We start from the raw sequence: 21,455 nt of genomic DNA on the forward strand, positions 1-21,455 counted from the left end.
CAGCTAGCCTCCATGTTACACGGTGTAGATGCATTACACATAGAGGGGGGATAAGTAACAGTGTAGACATCGGCTAGCCTCCATGTTACACGGTGTAGATGCATTACACATAGAGAGGGGGATAAGTAACAGTGTAGACATCGGCTAGCCTCCATGTTACACGGTGTAGATGCATTACACATAGAGGGGGGATAAGTAACAGTGCAGCCATCAGCTAGCCTCCATGTTACACGGTGTAGATGCATTACACATAGAGGGGGGATAAGTAACAGTGCAGACATCGGCTAGCCTCCATGTTACACGGTGTAGATGCATTACACATAGAGAGGGGGGATAAGTAACAGTGTAGGCATCGGCTAGCCTCCATGTTACACGGTGTAGATGCATTACACATAGAGGGGGGATAAGTAACAGTGCAGACATCAGCTAGCCTCCATGTTACACGGTGTAGATGCATTACACATAGAGGGGGGATAAGTAACAGTGCAGCCATCAGCTAGCCTCCATGTTACACGGTGTAGATGCATTACACATAGAGGGGGGATAAGTAACAGTGCAGACATCGGCTAGCCTCCATGTTACACGGTGTAGATGCATTACACATAGAGGGGGGATAAGTAACAGTGCAGTCATCAGCTAGCCTCCATGTTACACGGTGTAGATGCATTACACATAGAGGGGGGGATAAGTAACAGTGCAGACATCGGCTAGCCTCCATGTTACACGGTGTAGATGCATTACACATAGAGGGGGGATAAGTAACAGTGCAGACATCGGCTAGCCTCCATGTTACACGGTGTAGATGCATTACACATAGAGGGGGGATAAGTAACAGTGCAGACATCGGCTAGCCTCTGTCACGATCCGGGTATCTGGACGCCATTACTTACCCTTCAGATGCCTCCTAAGGCGGGCTCAGCGTTCCAGGACCAGATTCCGCTGTTCCTGAGTTTCCACATGCAGAGTGTCAGAGTGGTGTTTTCATCAGCCGCGGCCTCCGCTGTGCCCGCGTGGTTAAATGTGCATCTATCAGCCTGGCGTCTCCTGTCTCCGGTGGCCGGCGCCGCCATTACTGTTTCCCAGACCACATGGATTACAAACCAAACTTCCCTCCAAGTGTCTGCATGGGCGCAGCCATCTTGGATTCTGTCATCTGATCATTTCCACCAATCTGCTGTTTGTATTGTTGATTTGCATAATTGCCTAGCCAACCCCTTCCTTGCTGCAGGTATAAGTAAGCTGTGCCTGAGCAAGGAAGACGTCAGTGCTTTGGTTGTCAAACCTAGTTCCTGTTTGTCTCTCTTCTATGATTGTCTTCCAGGTTCCAGCTCCTGTCTCAAGACTTCCACCATAGAGACCCGCACCAGCATTCCACCTGCGGTGTAGCCTGACTCTCCAATCCATTGTGGATTCATCTGTTTCCAGCTACAACACTATCTGCTTCCAGCCTCAGCTTCCAGCAGAATACAGCTTCCCTTAAAGGGCCGGTGTCCTTTCTACACTTTACCACTCTCCACCGGAATTATTATTTCTCCGCTCTCAAGTTCTACATTTCAGTTCACATTTCATCGCTCCCAAAGTTCATTTATTATTTAACTGGTTCCAGCCAGTATCCACTCCGTGCTAACAGTCTGGTTCCAGCCAGTATCCACAGCAGCTGTTTTACCTTCAGCAACCCAGCTCTTCCTGGAACACCAGCTGGTACAATCCTGGGTTATCTCCATTGCTACAGCCGGGCCTGGTAAGGACTTTCCATCTAGAAGATCATAAGAACTATCTCACACTACCAGTGCCCTGTGGCTCCTGCCATGCTGTAGTACTCAGGAACTGTATTTATTCTTTGCTGACTTTTACGTTTTCTTTTATTGCTGCTGTGATGCGGAGTTGTCATAATAAACATCATTGACTTTTATCTAAGTTGTCGTGGTCACGCCTTCGGGCAGTTATTATTCATGTTACTTACATGTCCAGGGGTCTGATACAACCTCCCAGGTTCCGGTACATCTCAGCCCCTACAACTGAGGCTGCCTCCCGTCAGCTCAGGCCCTCAGTTGTGACAGTAAGCACTGACCTAATGAATCCAGCCGGAGACCAGGATCAAGCGGCCAGGCCGATGCAAGAACTGGCAGCCCGACTAGAACATCAGGAGGCTGCACAGGGCCACATCATCCGCTGTCTCCAGGATCTCTCTACTCGGCTGGATGGGATTCAGACCACTCTCCGTGGATCAGGCGCGTCTGGTGCGTCAACCACAGTGACTCCAGCTATAACCCCACCCACCTTACCCATTCCTGCTCCACGTCTTCATCTTCCAACGCCAGCAAAATTTGACGGATCTCCAAAATTCTGCAGGGGATTTCTCAACCAGTGTGAGATTCAGTTTGAGCTACAACCTGGCAATTTCCCCAGTGACCGTACAAAAATTGCCTACATTATTTCTCTTCTCAGTGGCTCAGCCCTCGATTGGGCATCACCGTTATGGGAGAGGTCCGACACCCTGCTATCTTCTTACACTGCATTCGTGTCAACATTCAGGCGCATCTTCGACGAGCCAGGCCGGGTAACTTCAGCTTCGTCTGAGATTCTCCGTTTACGCCAGGGATCACGTACTGTAGGACAATATCTTATACAGTTCCAGATCCTGGCATCCGAACTGGCATGGAACGACGAGGCCCTGTATGCTGCATTCTGGCATGGTTTATCCGAGCGTATTAAAGATGAGTTAGCTACCAGAGACTTACCCTCCAAGTTAGATGAGTTAATCTCACTTTGTACGAAAGTTGACTTACGTTTCAGAGAGAGAGCAACTGAGCGTGGAAGATCATCTGCTCCAAAATCTTCTGCTCCTCCTCCTCGCCAACTGTCACCAACTAAAGATGAACCCATGCAAATTGTCCGTTCCCGTTTAACTCCTGCTGAGCGCCGAAGACGTCTCTCCGAGTTTCTCTGTTTGTACTGTGCAGCTCCGTCTCACACCATTAATGCCTGTCCCAAACGTCCGGGAAACTCCAAATCCTAGCTCGCCAAGGAGAGGGCCGGCTAGGAGTAATGATCTCCTCTCCATCTCCTCAAGATTGTAACCTCCCAGTCTCGCTTCAAGTTGCTCAACGTTATCAGAACGTCATTGCCCTCCTGGATTCCGGAGCAGCTGGGAACTTTATTACCGAAGCCTATGTTAAACGGTGGTCCCTACCCACCGAGAGACTTCCTTCGTCCTTTTCCTTAACTGCTGTGGATGGCAGTAAAATTTTTGATACAGTTATTTCTCTAAGGACTCTACCAGTTCGTCTGAGAGTGGGAGTTCTTCATTCCGAACTTATTTCACTTTTAGTGATTCCAAGAGCCACACATCCTGTGGTCCTGGGCCTTCCATGGCTCCGTCTTCACAATCCTACAATTGATTGGACGACTACGCAAATCCTGGCATGGGGTTCCTCCTGTACTAAGACATGTTTGTTTAAAGTGTTGCCTGTCTGTTCCTCCTCCCCCAGGTCGTCTGATGTTCCACCTCCTCCATATCAAGATTTCACGGATGTGTTCAGTAAAGCTTCTGCTGATATCCTTCCCCCTCATAGAGAATGGGACTGCCCGATTGATCTCGTTCCAGGGAAGGTTCCACCTCGAGGCCGAACTTATCCGTTGTCTCTCCCCGAGACGCATTCTATGGAGGAATACATAAAAGAGAACCTAGCAAAGGGGTTCATTCGACCTTCTTCTTCTCCAGCCGGCGCAGGCTTCTTTTTTGTAAAGAAGAAAGATGGTGGTCTGCGGCCGTGCATCGACTACAGAGGTTTGAACGACATTACCATCAAGAACCGCTATCCTTTACCCCTGATTACTGAGCTCTTTGACAGAGTTAGCGGAGCTACCATCTTTACAAAGCTGGACCTGAGAGGTGCATACAATCTCATCCGGATCCGTGAGGGTGACGAGTGGAAGACCGCATTTAACACCCGTGACGGACATTATGAGTACCTCGTCATGCCCTTCGGATTGAGCAATGCTCCAGCTGTCTTCCAGCATTTCGTCAATGAGATCTTCAGAGACATTCTATACCGTCATGTCGTGGTCTATCTAGATGATATCCTCATTTTTGCCAACAATTTAGAGGAACATCGTTTCTGGGTAAAGGAGGTTCTGTCCCGTCTCCGTGTCAATCATCTCTACTGCAAATTAGAGAAATGCGTCTTTGAAGTCAAGTCCATTCCGTTTCTAGGGTACATTGTGTCCGGTTCCGGACTAGAGATGGATCCTGAGAAACTACAAGCAATCCAGAATTGGCCAGTACCCTTAACCCTCAAAGGGGTCCAGAGGTTCTTAGGGTTCGCCAATTATTACCGAAAGTTTATACGAGACTTTTCCACCATTGTGGCGCCTATTACTGCTTTCACCAAGAAGGGTGCTAACCCGTCCAAGTGGTCTGAAGAAGCCATGCAAGCTTTTCATCTTTTAAAACAGAGGTTCATCTCTGCACCTGTCCTGAAACAGCCTGACGTCGACTCTCCTTTCATCTTAGAGGTGGATGCCTCCTCCGTTGGAGTAGGAGCGGTGTTATCTCAGAGGGCTAAAGATGGTCATTTACATCCTTGCAGTTTCTTCTCACGGAAGTTCTCCCCAGCGGAGCGCAACTATGCCATTGGCGACCAGGAGTTGCTAGCCATCAAGCTCGCTCTAGAGGAGTGGAGATATCTGTTGGAGGGAGCTTCTCATTCAATCACCATCCTTACAGACCACAAGAACCTTCTATATCTAAAAGGCGCACAATGTCTCAACCCTCGTCAGGCCAGATGGGCACTTTTCTTTTCCAGGTTCGACTTTAAACTCCAGTTCTGTCCGGGCTCTCAGAATCGCAAGGCCGATGCCCTTTCCCGCTCATGGGAGCAAGAAAATGAGTCAGAGTCTTCAGACAAGCATCCTATTATAAATCCGTTGGCATTCTCCACGGTAGGGATGGACTCTACGCCCCCATCAGGGAAAAGTTTTGTGAAGCCGACACTAAGGAAGAAGCTCATGCATTGGGCCCATGCTTCCCGTTTTGCCGGACATACAGGTATCCAAAAAACCCTGGAGTTTATCTCTAGGTCCTATTGGTGGCCAACTCTGAAAAAGGACGTTTTGGAGTTTATTGCATCTTGCCCAAAGTGTGCTCAACATAAAGTATCCCGCCAGTCGCCTGCGGGGCAACTGGTTCCACTATCTGTTCCCCGTCGACCATGGACCCATTTGTCGATGGATTTTATTACAGATTTGCCCATGTGCAACAAGTTCAATACCATCTGGGTGGTAGTTGACCGGTTCACCAAGATGGCACACTTCATTCCTCTCACCGGTCTTCCGTCAGCTTCCAAGTTGGCTCAAGTATTCATACAAGAGATCTTCCGACTCCACGGTCTTCCAGAAGAAATTATCTCAGATCGAGGAGTTCAATTCACAGCCAAATTCTGGCGAAGTTTATGTCAAGTCCTCCAAGTCAAGTTAAAGTTTTCCACGGCTTACCATCCTCAGACCAATGGTCAAACTGAGAGGGTGAATCAGGACTTGGAGGCCTTCCTCCGCATCTATGTGTCCTCCTCTCAAGATGACTGGGTTCAATTACTTCCCTGGGCCGAGTTCTGTCATAACAACCAGTATCATTCTTCATCTTCTTCAACACCATTCTTCACCAACTTTGGATTCCACCCTAAAGTCCCTGAGTTCCAACCGCTTCCAGCAACTTCTGTTCCCGCAGTGGATATCACCTTGCATCAGTTTGCCAATATCTGGAAGAGCGTACGATCAGCTCTGCTCAAGGCATCGTTCAGGTACAAGAAGTTTGCGGATAAGAAGCGTCGAGCAGTTCCTGCTCTCAAGGTGGGTGATCGGGTATGGTTATCCACGAAGAATTTGAGGTTAAGAGTTCCCAGTATGAAGTTTGCACCTCGCTACATCGGTCCTTTCAAAATTGATCAAGTCATCAATCCTGTTGCTTACAGACTCCAGTTACCTCCCTTCTTAAAAATACCCAGGACATTCCATGTTTCCCTGTTGAAACCGCTAATCTTGAATCGGTTTCATTCCTCACTTCCACCAACTCCGAAAGTCCAAACTCAACGAGGCGTTGAGTATGAAGTGGCCAAGATCCTGGACTCACGTCACCGTTACGGTCAACTTCAGTATCTCATTGACTGGAAGGGCTATGGTCCTGAAGAACGCTCTTGGACCAATGCCTCTGACGTCCATGCTCCTGCCTTGGTCCGAAATTTCCACGCAAAGTTTCCTTTAAAGCCTAAGAAGTGTCCTGGGGCCACTCCTAAAGGGGGGGGTGCTGTCACGATCCGGGTATCTGGACGCCATTACTTACCCTTCAGATGCCTCCTAAGGCGGGCTCAGCGTTCCAGGACCAGATTCTGCTGTTCCTGAGTTTCCACATGCAGAGTGTCAGAGTGGTGTTTTCATCAGCCGCGGCCTCCGCTGTGCCCGCGTGGTTAAATGTGCATCTATCAGCCTGGCGTCTCCTGTCTCCGGTGGCCGGCGCCGCCATTACTGTTTCCCAGACCACATGGATTACAAACCAAACTTCCCTCCAAGTGTCTGCATGGGCGCAGCCATCTTGGATTCTGTCATCTGATCATTTCCACCAATCTGCTGTTTGTATTGTTGATTTGCATAATTGCCTAGCCAACCCCTTCCTTGCTGCAGGTATAAGTAAGCTGTGCCTGAGCAAGGAAGACGTCAGTGCTTTGGTTGTCAAACCTAGTTCCTGTTTGTCTCTCTTCTATGATTGTCTTCCAGGTTCCAGCTCCTGTCTCAAGACTTCCACCATAGAGACCCGCACCAGCATTCCACCTGCGGTGTAGCCTGACTCTCCAATCCATTGTGGATTCATCTGTTTCCAGCTACAACACTATCTGCTTCCAGCCTCAGCTTCCAGCAGAATACAGCTTCCCTTAAAGGGCCGGTGTCCTTTCTACACTTTACCACTCTCCACCGGAATTATTATTTCTCCGCTCTCAAGTTCTACATTTCAGTTCACATTTCATCGCTCCCAAAGTTCATTTATTATTTAACTGGTTCCAGCCAGTATCCACTCCGTGCTAACAGTCTGGTTCCAGCCAGTATCCACAGCAGCTGTTTTACCTTCAGCAACCCAGCTCTTCCTGGAACACCAGCTGGTACAATCCTGGGTTATCTCCATTGCTACAGCCGGGCCTGGTAAGGACTTTCCATCTAGAAGATCATAAGAACTATCTCACACTACCAGTGCCCTGTGGCTCCTGCCATGCTGTAGTACTCAGGAACTGTATTTATTCTTTGCTGACTTTTACGTTTTCTTTTATTGCTGCTGTGATGCGGAGTTGTCATAATAAACATCATTGACTTTTATCTAAGTTGTCGTGGTCACGCCTTCGGGCAGTTATTATTCATGTTACTTACATGTCCAGGGGTCTGATACAACCTCCCAGGTTCCGGTACATCTCAGCCCCTACAACTGAGGCTGCCTCCCGTCAGCTCAGGCCCTCAGTTGTGACAGCCTCCATGTTACACGGTGTAGATGCATTACACATAGAGGGGGGATAAGTAACAGTGTAGACATCGGCTAGCCTCCATGTTACACGGTGTAGATGCATTACACATAGAGAGGGGGATAAGTAACAGTGTAGACATCAGCTAGCCTCCATGTTACACGGTGTAGATGCATTACACATAGAGAGGGGAGATAAGTAACAGTGCAGACATAAGCTAGCCTCCATGTTACACGGTGTAGATGCATTACACATAGAGAGGGGGGATAAGTAACAGTGCAGACATCGGCTAGCCTCCATGTTACACGTTGTAGATGCATTACACATAGAGAGGGGAGATAAGTAACAGTGCAGACATCGGCTAGCCTCCATGTTACACGGTGTAGATGCATTACACATAGAGAGGGGGATAAGTAACAGTGTAGACATCGGCTAGCCTCCATGTTACACAGTGTAGATGCATTACACATAGAGGGGGGATAAGTAACAGTGTAGACATCGGCTAGCCTCCATGTTACACGGTGTAGATGCATTACACATAGAGAGGGGAGATAAGTAACAGTGCAGACATCGGCTAGCCTCCATGTTACACGGTGTAGATGCATTACACATAGAGAGGGGGATAAGTAACAGTGTAGACATCGGCTAGCCTCCATGTTACACGGTGTAGATGCATTACACATAGAGAGGGGGATAAGTAACAGTGCAGACATCGGCTAGCCTCCATGTTACACGGTGTAGATGCATTACACATAGAGAGGGGGGATAAGTAACAGTGCAGACATCGGCTAGCCTCCATGTTACACGGTGTAGATGCATTACACATAGAGAGGGGGATAAGTAACAGTGCAGACATCGGCTAGCCTCCATGTTACACGGTGTAGATGCATTACACATAGAGAGGGGGATAAGTAACAGTGCAGACATCGGCTAGCCTCCATGTTACACGGTGTAGATGCATTACACATAGAGGGGGGATAAGTAACAGTGCAGACATCGGCTAGCCTCCATGTTACACGGTGTAGATGCATTACACATAGAGAGGGGGGATAAGTAACAGTGCAGACATCGGCTAGCCTCCATGTTACACGGTGTAGATGCATTACACATAGAGGGGGGATAAGTAACAGTGCAGCCATCGGCTAGCCTCCATGTTACACGGTGTAGATGCATTACACATAGAGGGGGGATAAGTAACAGTGCAGACATCGGCTAGCCTCCATGTTACACGGTGTAGATGCATCACACATAGAGAGGGGGGATAAGTAACAGTGTAGACATCGGCTAGCCTCCATGTTACACGGTGTAGATGCATTACACATAGAGAGGGGGATAAGTAACAGTGTAGACATCAGCTATCCTCCATGTTACATGGTGTAGATGCATTACACATAGAGGGGGGATAAGTAACAGTGTAGCCATCAGCTATCCTCCATGTTACACGGTGTAGATGCATTACACATAGAGGGGGGATAAGTAACAGTGCAGACATCGGCTAGCATCCATGTTACACGGTGTAGATGCATTACACATAGAGGGGGGATAAGTAACAGTGCAGCCATCGGCTAGCCTCCATGTTACACGGTGTAGATGCATTACACATAGAGAGGGGGATAAGTAACAGTGTAGACATCGGCTAGCCTCCATGTTACACGGTGTAGATGCATTACACATAGAGGGGGGATAAGTAACAGTGCAGACATCGGCTAGCCTCCATGTTACACGGTGTAGATGCATTACACATAGAGAGGGGGATAAGTAACAGTGTAGACATCGGCTAGCCTCCATGTTACACGGTGTAGATGCAATACACATAGAGGGGGGATAAGTAACAGTGCAGACATCAGCTAGCCTCCATGTTACACGGTGTAGATGCATTACACATAGAGGGGGGATAAGTAACAGTGCAGACATCGGCTAGCCTCCATGTTACACGGTGTAGATGCATTACACATAGAGAGGGGGGATAAGTAACAGTGCAGACATCGGCTAGCCTCCATGTTACACGGTGTAGATGCATTACACATAGAGGGGGGATAAGTAACAGTGCAGCCATCGGCTAGCCTCCATGTTACACGGTGTAGATGCATTACACATAGAGAGGGGGATAAGTAACAGTGTAGACATCGGCTAGCCTCCATGTTACACGGTGTAGATGCATTACACATAGAGGGGGGATAAGTAACAGTGCAGACATCGGCTAGCCTCCATGTTACACGGTGTAGATGCATTACACATAGAGAGGGGGATAAGTAACAGTGTAGACATCGGCTAGCCTCCATGTTACACGGTGTAGATGCAATACACATAGAGGGGGGATAAGTAACAGTGCAGACATCAGCTAGCCTCCATGTTACACGGTGTAGATGCATTACACATAGAGGGGGGATAAGTAACAGTGCAGACATCGGCTAGCCTCCATGTTACACGGTGTAGATGCATTACACATAGAGAGGGGGGATAAGTAACAGTGCAGACATCGGCTAGCCTCCATGTTACACGGTGTAGATGCATTACACATAGAGAGGGGGATAAGTAACAGTGCAGACATCGGCTAGCCTCCATGTTACACGGTGTAGATGCATTACACATAGAGAGGGGATAAGTAACAGTGCAGCCATCGGCTAGCCTCCATGTTACACGGTGTAGATGCATTACACATAGAGGGGGGATAAGTAACAGTGCAGACATCGGCTAGCCTCCATGTTACACGGTGTAGATGCATTACACATAGAGAGGGGGATAAGTAACAGTGCAGTCATCGGCTAGCCTCCATGTTACACGGTGTGGATGCATTACACATAGAGGGGGGATAAGTAACAGTGCAGACATCGGCTAGCCTCCATGTTACACGGTGTAGATGCATTACACATAGAGAGGGGGATAAGTAACAGTGCAGTCATCGGCTAGCCTCCATGTTACACGGTGTGGATGCATTACACATAGAGGGGGGATAAGTAACAGTGTAGTCATCGGCTAGCCTCCGTGTTACACGGTGTAGATGCATTACACATAGAGGGGGGATAAGTAACAGTGCAGACATCGGCTAGCCTCCATGTTACACGGTGTAGATGCATTACACATAGAGGGGGGATAAGTAACAGTGCAGACATCGGCTAGCCTCCATGTTACACGGTGTAGATGCATTACACATAGAGAGGGGGATAAGTAACAGTGCAGACATCGGCTAGCCTCCATGTTACACGGTGTAGATGCATTACACATAGAGAGGGGGATAAGTAACAGTGTAGACATCGGCTAGCCTCCATGTTACACGGTGTAGATGCATTACACATAGAGAGGGGGATAAGTAACAGTGTAGACATCGGCTAGCCTCCATGTTACACGGTGTAGATGCATTACACATAGAGAGGGGGATAAGTAACAGTGCAGAAATCGGCTAGCCTCCATGTTACACGGTGTAGATGCATTACACATAGAGAGGGGGGATAAGTAACAGTGTAGACATCGGCTAGCCTCCATGTTACACGGTGTAGATGCATTACACATAGAGGGGGGATAAGTAACAGTGTAGCCATCGGCTAGCCTCCATGTTACACGGTGTAGATGCATTACACATAGAGGGGGGATAAGTAACAGTGCAGACATCGGCTAGCCTCCATGTTACACGGTGTAGATGCATTACACATAGAGAGGGGTGATAAATAACAGTGCAGACATCGGCTAGCCTCCATGTTACACGGTGTAGATGCATTACACGTAGAGGGGGGATAAGTAACAGTGCAGACATCGGCTAGCCTCCATGTTACACGGTGTAGATGCATTACACATAGAGAGGGGTGATAAATAACAGTGCAGACATCGGCTAGCCTCCATGTTACACGGTGTAGATGCATTACACGTAGAGGGGGGATAAATAACAGTGCAGACATCGGCTAGCCTCCATGTTACACGGTGTAGATGCATTACACATAGAGGGGGGATAAGTAACAGTGTAGACATCGGCTAGCCTCCATGTTACACGGTGTAGATGCATTACACATAGAGAGGGGTGATAAATAACAGTGCAGACATCGGCTAGCCTCCATGTTACACGGTGTAGATGCATTACACATAGAGAGGGGTGATAAATAACAGTGCAGACATCGGCTAGCCTCCATGTTACACGGTGTAGATGCATTACACATAGAGGGGGGATAAGTAACAGTGCAGACATCGGCTAGCCTCCATGTTACACGGTGTAGATGCATTACACATAGAGAGGGGGATAAGTAACAGTGTAGACATCGGCTAGCCTCCATGTTACACGGTGTAGATGCATTACACATAGAGGGGGGATAAGTAACAGTGTAGACATCGGCTAGCCTCCATGTTACACGGTGTAGATGCATTACACATAGAGGGGGATAAGTAACAGTGCAGACATCGGCTAGCCTCCATGTTACACGGTGTAGATGCATTACACATAGAGGGGGGATAAGTAACAGTGTAGACATCGGCTAGCCTCCATGTTACACGGTGTAGATGCATTACACATAGAGGGGGGATAAGTAACAGTGCAGACATCGGCTAGCCTCCATGTTACACGGTGTAGATGCATTACACATAGAGAGGGGGATAAGTAACAGTGTAGACATCGGCTAGCCTCCATGTTACACGGTGTAGATGCATTACACATAGAGAGGGGTGATAAATAACAGTGCAGACATCGGCTAGCCTCCATGTTACACGGTGTAGATGCATTACACATAGAGAGGGGGATAAGTAACAGTGCAGACATCGGCTAGCCTCCATGTTACACGGTGTAGATGCATTACACATAGAGAGGGGGATAAGTAACAGTGTAGACATCGGCTAGCCTCCATGTTACACGGTGTAGATGCATTACACATAGAGAGGGGGGATAAGTAACAGTGCAGACATCGGCTAGCCTCCATGTTACACGGTGTAGATGCATTACACATAGAGAGGGGGGATAAGTAACAGTGCAGACATCGGCTAGCCTCCATGTTACACGGTGTAGATGCATTACACATAGAGGGGGGATAAGTAACAGTGCAGTCATCGGCTAGCCTCCATGTTACACGGTGTAGATGCATTACACATAGAGGGGGATAAGTAACAGTGCAGACATCGGCTAGCCTCCATGTTACACGGTGTAGATGCATTACACATAGAGAGGGGGATAAGTAACAGTGTAGACATCAGCTAGCCTCCATGTTACACGGTGTAGATGCATTACACATAGAGAGGGGGGATAAGTAACAGTGCAGACATCGGCTAGCCTCCATGTTACACGGTGTAGATGCATTACACATAGAGGGGGGATAAGTAACAGTGCAGACATCGGCTAGCCTCCATGTTACACGGTGTAGATGCATTACACATAGAGAGGGGGATAAGTAACAGTGCAGACATCGGCTAGCCTCCATGTTACACGGTGTAGATGCATTACACATAGAGAGGGGTGATAAATAACAGTGCAGACATCGGCTAGCCTCCATGTTACACGGTGTAGATGCATTACACATAGAGAGGGGGATAAGTAACAGTGCAGACATCGGCTAGCCTCCATGTTACACGGTGTAGATGCATTACACATAGAGAGGGGTGATAAATAACAGTGCAGACATCGGCTAGCCTCCATGTTACACGGTGTAGATGCATTACACATAGAGGGGGGATAAGTAACAGTGCAGACATCGGCTAGCCTCCATGTTACACGGTGTAGATGCATTACATATAGAGAGGGGTGATAAATAACAGTGCAGACATCGGCTAGCCTCCATGTTACACGGTGTAGATGCATTACACATAGAGGGGGGATAAGTAACAGTGCAGACATCGGCTAGCCTCCATGTTACACGGTGTAGATGCATTACACATAGAGAGGGGTGATAAATAACAGTGCAGACATCGGCTAGCCTCCATGTTACACGGTGTAGATGCATTACACATAGAGAGGGGTGATAAATAACAGTGCAGACTTCTGCTTTAGTTCATTGTCCTGCAATGTTGATAAAATAACAACTTTATTTGAAGCCATGTTGGTAAAACTTTATGGTGTTAGAAGGACCAAAATAATAATGATCTGTGCGGGTACCTGCGTGATGCTGGAATAGGACGAGCGCAAAAGCAGAAAATGCGGTAAATAGAAACGTGGCTATTTCGGGGGAAATCTTGGAAAGGAAATGCGGGCGAGGGACATGACGCAGTGACTACATTACAGTAACCCACAGCGTTCTCTGTATAACTCATGATGACCAACCCATTGAGAAACGGGTGACTTCCTCACCTTAACGATGTCCTCCACACACTGAGTCAGCTCCGCCTCCGATACCAGCGTCTCGCCCGGGGCGGCAGGCTTCTCTAGGACAGGGAGATAGTAAAGGATGAGAACAGGACAGTAGCTGCGGGAGAAGACTTTGTGGCTCAATGTTAACACTTGCATGTCGTCCAAAACCCGTTCCCTTTCCACCCATATACTGTACACTCACTTTTTCCTGCATAAGAGAACAATACAAAGTATCTGAGCGCACCTATTCCGTATTCATAAACAATTGCCCCAGATTATCCAGCTCCTGCCAGACCCTGCAGCACATATCCCCGGGAATCCCATAGAAAACTTGTGGGGGAAAAAGGAGCGAGACGTAAACAAGTGGTAACCAACTTCTAGTAACAACATTATGGGATCAAACTAACTCTGATTTACAGGCTTTATATAACTGAACATGGGCGATACAAAATGACAGTCCTTCCGTCCAGAGTGTCTCTGCAAGACAGTAGTCACCATTACAGATGTTCAAGGTTAGGCTGCGGGATGGTTAGGCTGAGGGTGAGGACGGTTAGGCACTATGGTGAGGGTTAGGGTCAATCTGAGAGAGGGGGGGATAGGGTTAGGCTGCGGGAGGGGAGGGATAGGCTACACTGCGGGTGGGGAGGGTTAGGGTTAGGCTGCGGGTGGGGAGGGTTAGGGTTAGGCTGCGGGAGGGTTAGGGTTAGGCTGCAGGGAGGGATGGTAAGACTTAGGCTGCGGGAGGGGAGGTTAGGGTTAGGCTGTGGGAGGGGAGGTTAGGGTTAGGCTGCGGGAGGGGAGGGTTAGGCTGCGGGAGGGGAGGGTTAGGGTTAGGCTGCAGGGAGGGATGGTAAGAGTTAGGCTGCAGGGAGGGATGGTAAGAGTTAGGCTGTGGGAGGGGAGGGTTAGGGTTAGGCTGCGGGAAGGGAGGTTAGGGTTAGGCTGCAGGAAGGGAGGTTAGGGTTAGGCTGTAGGAGGGGAGGTTAGGGTTAGGCTGTGGGAGGGGAGGTTAGGGTTAGGCTGTGGGAGGGGAGGTTAGGGTTAGGCTGCGGGAGGGGAGGGTTAGGCTGCAGGGAGGGATGGTAAGAGTTAGGCTGCAGGGAGGGATGGTAAGAGTTAGGCTGCAGGGAGGGATGGTAAGAGTTAGGCTGCGGGAGGGGAGGGTTAGGCTGCAGGGAGGGATGGTAAGAGTTAGGCTGCAGGGAGGGATGGTAAGAGTTAGGCTGCAGGGAGGAATGGTAAGAGTTAGGCTGCAGGGAGGGATGGTAAGAGTTAGGCTGCGGGAAGGGAGGTTAGGGTTAGGCTGCAGGAAGGGAGGTTAGGGTTAGGCTGCAGGAAGGGAGGTTAGGGTTAGGCTGCAGGCGGGGAGGGTTAGGTTAGACTGCGGGAGGGGAGGGTTAGACTGCAGGGCGGGGAGGGTTAGACTGCAGGCGGGGAGGGTTAGACTGCAGGCGGGGAGGGTTAGGTTAGACAGCAGGCAGGGAGGATTAGACTGCAGAGGGTTAGGGTTAAGCTGCAGAAGGGGAGGGTTAGGGTTAGAGATACCGCCGGAAGCGCAGGTGGAGCTACTGGAGGTCCTCATCAGCTGACCGCCAGATCTGTCACACCAGGTAATCCACCACTAGACCAACAAGGCTGTTTTGTCAACATTCTAATCAAGTCAAATCATCAGTGTGGACATAATAAACAAAACACAGCACCGCTGACTACCGCCTGCAGGTAAAGGGCGCCTACGTTTCCGTCTCTGAGGGGCAGGTCAGCGGCTCACCTGCTTGTGCCATGGTGCAGCGCAGTAAGGGCGCCAGCATGGGCAGAATGAGATGTCTCTCTGCCAGCTGAGGGTGATCCCGTGCCATCTTCAGGAACGTTTCTGTAGCGACTCTTTGGAACTGACGCGCTGTCAGCGTGTCCTGGATGTGCAGTAAGTCCAGGATCTGGGAGCAACAGAAGAACATGACATTGCACCCGACACCTCAGTCTTCCAGCACTAGTCTGATAGGAGCCTCATTACTAAACGCTGTGATGATAAAACTAGCTACGCCAGCCACTGCCACTCTCACCTGGGGCCACGGGAGGCACTCACTCTGAAATACTCTGCACTGCTGGTTAAATTATACTGGTGTAATTGGCCCAGTACATCTGCTGCCCTGCTGATGAATGTAATATGGGCGCTGCCGGCTGTACAATGTAACACGGGTTCCTCAGTGTCTGGGAAATGATTGTGTACAGAGGTTCTTCCCAACATCAGTGACAGTGAGCACCTATGGCGCCTGACTCATACGCAAGAGCAATTGTGGTCCAATCTCTCAGCATAATACGCCAGATGTGGTATACGCACACTGATGGGGATAGCTAGTGCAAACAGTCCTGTCTCATGGGAACGTCGTGAGCGGACTTCAATGCACCACTATAGAGTGCGAGCAGAGACTGTGTGTCCAGAGTCTAATAACGAAGATAGGCGGCCACGTGCAGACACGTACACAGACAGCATAACCTGCAGATTAACATAGGGGAATAAGTTCCCGACTGACCAACACCAGACCCGCATTCCCCGCTGACCAACACCAGGCCCGCGTACCCCGCTGACCAACACCAGGCCCGCGTACCCCGCTGACCAACACCAGGCCCGCGTTCCCCGCTGACCAACACCAGGCCCGCGTTCCCCGCTGACCAACACCAGGCCCGCGTTCCCCGCTGACCACCACCAGGCCCGCGTTCCCCGCTGACCAACACCAGGCCCGCGTTCCCCGCTGACCACCACCAGGCCCGCGTGCCCCGCTGACCAACACCAGGCCCCCGTTTCCCGCTGACCAACACCAGGCCCGCGTTCCCCGCTGACCAACACCAGGCCCGCGTTCCCCGCTGACCAACACCAGGCCCGCGTTCCCCGCTGACCAACACCAGGCCCGCGTTCCCCGCTGACCAACACCAGGCCCATGTTACTGCATGTTTTGTCAGTGACCAATAGTAAGCTCAGTGGTTTGTTACCTGTGGGCAGACCTTCTGGTAATATTCCTCCACGGTTAGCGACTGCTGCGGACATGACGCCAGGATCTTGGCTACGGCATCACACTTCTTCCAGTTGCTGGCAGCAGCCTCCGCGTCCCGTCCCCCGGGCGCCCCCACTGTAATGTAAGAGAGTTGGCTCTATGGCGGCTGACTGCATGCAGCACACACAGACTATCACAGGGTTTATTCCTTACACTTCACATTCAGTCTTCCAGCAGATCACACAGCGCTATACACCGAGGGTACAAACAAACCCGAGTACAATGATAGGACACATGGAGAGTAAGGATGCCCACATGAGCTCACAATCAGAGAGGTCTAGGGGTGGACAAGATATATAAGATAGTGGAATAACACTGTAGCTTCCAGTAGGGAAACATGATCATCTATACAGACACTGCGCCGGTTCCTGGCTCTCAGCAACTGGTGACTGCAGACACTGCGCCGGTTCCTGGCTCTAAGCAACTGGTGACTGCGGACACTGCGCCGGTTCCTGGCTCTCAGCAACTGGTGACTGCAGACACTGCGCCGGTTCCTGGCTCTCAGCAACTGGTGACTGCAGACACTGCGCCGGTTCCTGGCTCTCAGCAACTGGTGACTGCAGACACTGCGCCGGTTCCTGGCTCTAAGCAACTGGTGACTGCAGACACTGCGCAGGTTCCACGCTCTCAGCAACTGGTGACTGCAGACACTGCGCAGGTTCCATGCTCTCAGCAACTGGTGACTGCAGACACTGCGCCGGTTCCACGCTCTCAGCAACTGGCGACTGCAGACACTGCGCCGGTTCCACGCTCTCAGCAACTGCAGACACTGCGCCGGTTCCTGGCTCTAAGCAACTGGTGACTGCAGACACTGCGCCGGTTCCACGCTCTCAGCAACTGGCGACTGCAGACACTGCGCCGGTTCCACGCTCTCAGCAACTGCAGACACTGCGCCGGTTCCTGGCTCTAAGCAACTGGTGACTGCAGACACTGCGCAGGTTCCATGCTCTCAGCAACTGGTGACTGCAGACACTGCGCCGGTTCCTGGCTCTAAGCAACTGGTGACTGCAGACACTGCGCAGGTTCCACGCTCTCAGCAACTGGCGACTGCAGACACTGCGCCGGTTCCTGGCTCTAAGCAACTGGTGACTGCAGACACTGCGCCGGTTCCTGGCTCTAAGCAACTGGCGACTGCAGACACTGCGCCGGTTCCTGGCTCTAAGCAACTGGCGACTGCAGACACTGCGCCGGTTCCACGCTCTCAGCAACTGGTGACTGCAGACACTGCGCAGGTTCCACGATCTCAGCAACTGGTGGCTGCAGACACTGCGCCGGTTCCACGCTCTCAGCAACTGGCGACTGCAGACACTGCGCCGGTTCCACGCTCTCAGCAACTGGCGACTACAGACACTGCGCCGGTTCCACGCTCTCAGCAACTGGCGACTGCAGACACTGCGCCGGTTCCACGCTCTCAGCAACTGGCGACTGCAGACACTGCGCCGGTTCCACGCTCTCAGCAACTGGTGACTGCAGACACTGCGCAGGTTCCACGCTCTCAGCAACTGGCGACTGCAGACACTGCGCAGGTTCCACGCTCTCAGCAACTGGCGACTGCAGACACTGCGCCGGTTCCACGCTCTCAGCAACTGGTGACTGCGGACACTGCGCCGGTTCCACGCTCTCAGCAACTGGTGACTGCAGACACTGCGCCGGTTCCTGGCTCTAAGCAACTGGTGACTGCAGACACTGCGCAGGTTCCACGCTCTCAGCAACTGGTGACTGCAGACACTGCGCCAGTTCCACGCTCTCAGCAACTGGCGGCTGCAGACACTGCGCCGGTTCCACGCTCTCAGCAACTGGCGACTGCAGACACTGCGCCGGTTCCACGCTCTCAGCAACTGGCGACTGCAGACACTGCGCCGGTTCCACGCTCTCAGCAACTGGCGACTGCAGACACTGCGCCGGTTCCACGCTCTCAGCAACTGGCGACTGCAGACACTGCGCCGGTTCCACGCTCTCAGCAACTGGCGACTGCAGACACTGCGCCGGTTCCACGCTCTCAGCAACTGGTGACTGCAGACACTGCGCCGGTTCCACGCTCTCAGCAACTGGTGACTGCGGACACTGCGCCGGTTCCATGCTCTCAGCAACTGGCGACTGCAGACACTGCGCCGGTTCCACGCTCTCAGCAACTGGCGACTGCAGACACTGCGCCGGTTCCACGCTCTCAGCAACTGGCGACTACAGACACTGCGCCGGTTCCACGCTCTCAGCAACTGGCGACTGCAGACACTGCGCCGGTTCCACGCTCTCAGCAACTGGCGACTGCAGACACTGCGCCGGTTCCACGCTCTCAGCAACTGGCGACTGCAGACACTGCGCCGGTTCCACGCTCTCAGCAACTGGTGACTGCAGACACTGCGCCGGTTCCTGGCTCTAAGCAACTGGTGACTGCAGACACTGCGCAGGTTCCACGCTCTCAGCAACTGGCGACTGCAGACACTGCGCCAGTTCCACGCTCTCAGCAACTGGCGGCTGCAGACACTGCGCCGGTTCCACGCTCTCAGCAACTGGCGACTGCAGACACTGCGCCGGTTCCACGCTCTCAGCAACTGGCGACTGCAGACACTGCGCCGGTTCCACGCTCTCAGCAACTGGCGACTGCAGACACTGCGCCGGTTCCACGCTCTCAGCAACTGGCGACTGCAGACACTGCGCCGGTTCCACGCTCTCAGCAACTGGCGACTGCAGACACTGCGCCGGTTCCACGCTCTCAGCAACTGGTGACTGCAGACACTGCGCCGGTTCCACGCTCTCAGCAACTGGTGACTGCGGACACTGCGCCGGTTCCATGCTCTCAGCAACTGGCGACTGCAGACACTGCGCCGGTTCCACGCTCTCAGCAACTGGCGACTGCAGACACTGCGCCGGTTCCACGCTCTCAGCAACTGGCGACTACAGACACTGCGCCGGTTCCACGCTCTCAGCAACTGGCGACTGCAGACACTGCGCCGGTTCCACGCTCTCAGCAACTGGCGACTGCAGACACTGCGCCGGTTCCACGCTCTCAGCAACTGGCGACTGCAGACACTGCGCCGGTTCCACGCTCTCAGCAACTGGTGACTGCGGACACTGCGCCGGTTCCATGCTCTCAGCAACTGGCGACTGCAGACACTGCGCCGGTTCCACGCTCTCAGCAACTGGCGACTGCAGACACTGCGCCGGTTCCACGCTCTCAGCAACTGGCGACTGCAGACACTGCGCCGGTTCCACGCTCTCAGCAACTGGCGACTGCAGACACTGCGCCGGTTCCACGCTCTCAGCAACTGGCGACTGCAGACACTGCGCCGGTTCCACGCTCTCAGCAACTGGTGACTGCGGACACTGCGCCGGTTCCATGCTCTCAGCAACTGGTGACTGCGGACACTGCGCCGGTTCCTGGCTCTAAGCAACTGGTGACTGCAGACACTGCGCCGGTTCCACGCTCTCAGCAACTGGTGACTGCAGACACTGCGCCGGTTCCATGCTCTCAGCAACTGGTGACTGCAAACACTGCGCCGGTTCCACGCTCTCAGCAACTGGCGACTGCAGACACTGCGCCGGTTCCATGCTCTCAGCAACTGGTGACTGCAGACACTGCGCCGGTTCCATGCTCTCAGCAACTGGTGACTGCAGACACTGCGCCGATTCCTGGCTCTAAGCAACTGGTGACTGCGGACACTGCGCCGGTTCCATGCTCTCAGCAACTGGTGACTGCGGACACTGCGCCGGTTCCTGGCTCTAAGCAACTGGTGACTGCAGACACTGCGCCGATTCCTGGCTCTAAGCAACTGGTGACTGCGGACACTGCGCCGGTTCCATGCTCTCAGCAACTGGTGACTGCGGACACTGCGCCGGTTCCATGCTCTCAGCAACTGGTGACTGCAGACACTGCGCCGGTTCCATGCTCTCAGCAACTGGTGACTGCGGACACTGCGCCGATTCCTGGCTCTAAGCAACTGGTCACTGCGGACACTGCGCCAGTTCCATGCTCTCAGCAACTGGCGACTGCAGACACTGCGCCGGTTCCACGCTCTCAGCAACTGGCGACTGCAGACACTGCGCCGGTTCCACGCTCTCAGCAACTGGCGACTGCAGACACTGCGCCGGTTCCACGCTCTCAGCAACTGGCGACTGCAGACACTGCGCCGGTTCCACGCTCTCAGCAACTGGCGACTGCAGACACTGCGCCGGTTCCACGCTCTCAGCAACTGCAGACACTGCGCCGGTTCCACGCTCTCAGCAACTGGTGACTGCGGACACTGTGCCGGTTCCTGGCTCTAAGCAACTGGTGACTGCAAACACTACGCCGGTTCCTGGCTCTAAGCAACTGGTGACTGCAGACACTGCGCCGGCTCCATGCTCTCAGCAACTGGTGACTGCAAACACTGCGCCGGTTCCATGCTCTCAGCAACTGGTGACTGCAGACACTGCGCCGGTTCCATGCTCTCAGCAACTGGTGACTGCAGACACTGCGCCGATTCCTGGCTCTCAGCAACTGGTGACTGCAGACACTGCACCGGTTCCATGCTCTCAGCAACTGGTGACTGCGGACACTGCGCCGGTTCCTGGCTCTAAGCAACTGGTGACTGCAGACACTGCACCGGTTCCATGCTCTCAGCAACTGGTGACTGCAGACACTGCACCGGTTCCATGCTCTCAGCAACT

The 21,455-nt window shown here is 52.1% G+C and overlaps 1 protein-coding gene across 1 annotated transcript in view; it reads right to left on the reverse strand.

Annotated features, from left to right (window-relative positions):
• Positions 1-21,455, reverse strand: part of TANGO6 (transport and golgi organization 6 homolog) — a 164,895-nt gene that overhangs the window by 128,865 nt on the left and 14,575 nt on the right. The window contains exons 5-7 of the mRNA XM_063945922.1: positions 16,747-16,883; positions 15,527-15,692; positions 13,759-13,832 (exon numbers count right to left, since the gene is read on the reverse strand). Coding sequence (XP_063801992.1) covers positions 13,759-13,832; positions 15,527-15,692; positions 16,747-16,883 — 377 coding nt within the window. The remainder of the gene's footprint in view (positions 1-13,758; positions 13,833-15,526; positions 15,693-16,746; positions 16,884-21,455) is intronic.

Source organism: Pseudophryne corroboree, chromosome 11 (genome assembly GCF_028390025.1).
Source record: "Pseudophryne corroboree isolate aPseCor3 chromosome 11, aPseCor3.hap2, whole genome shotgun sequence".
Taxonomy (NCBI): Eukaryota; Metazoa; Chordata; class Amphibia; order Anura; family Myobatrachidae; genus Pseudophryne; species Pseudophryne corroboree.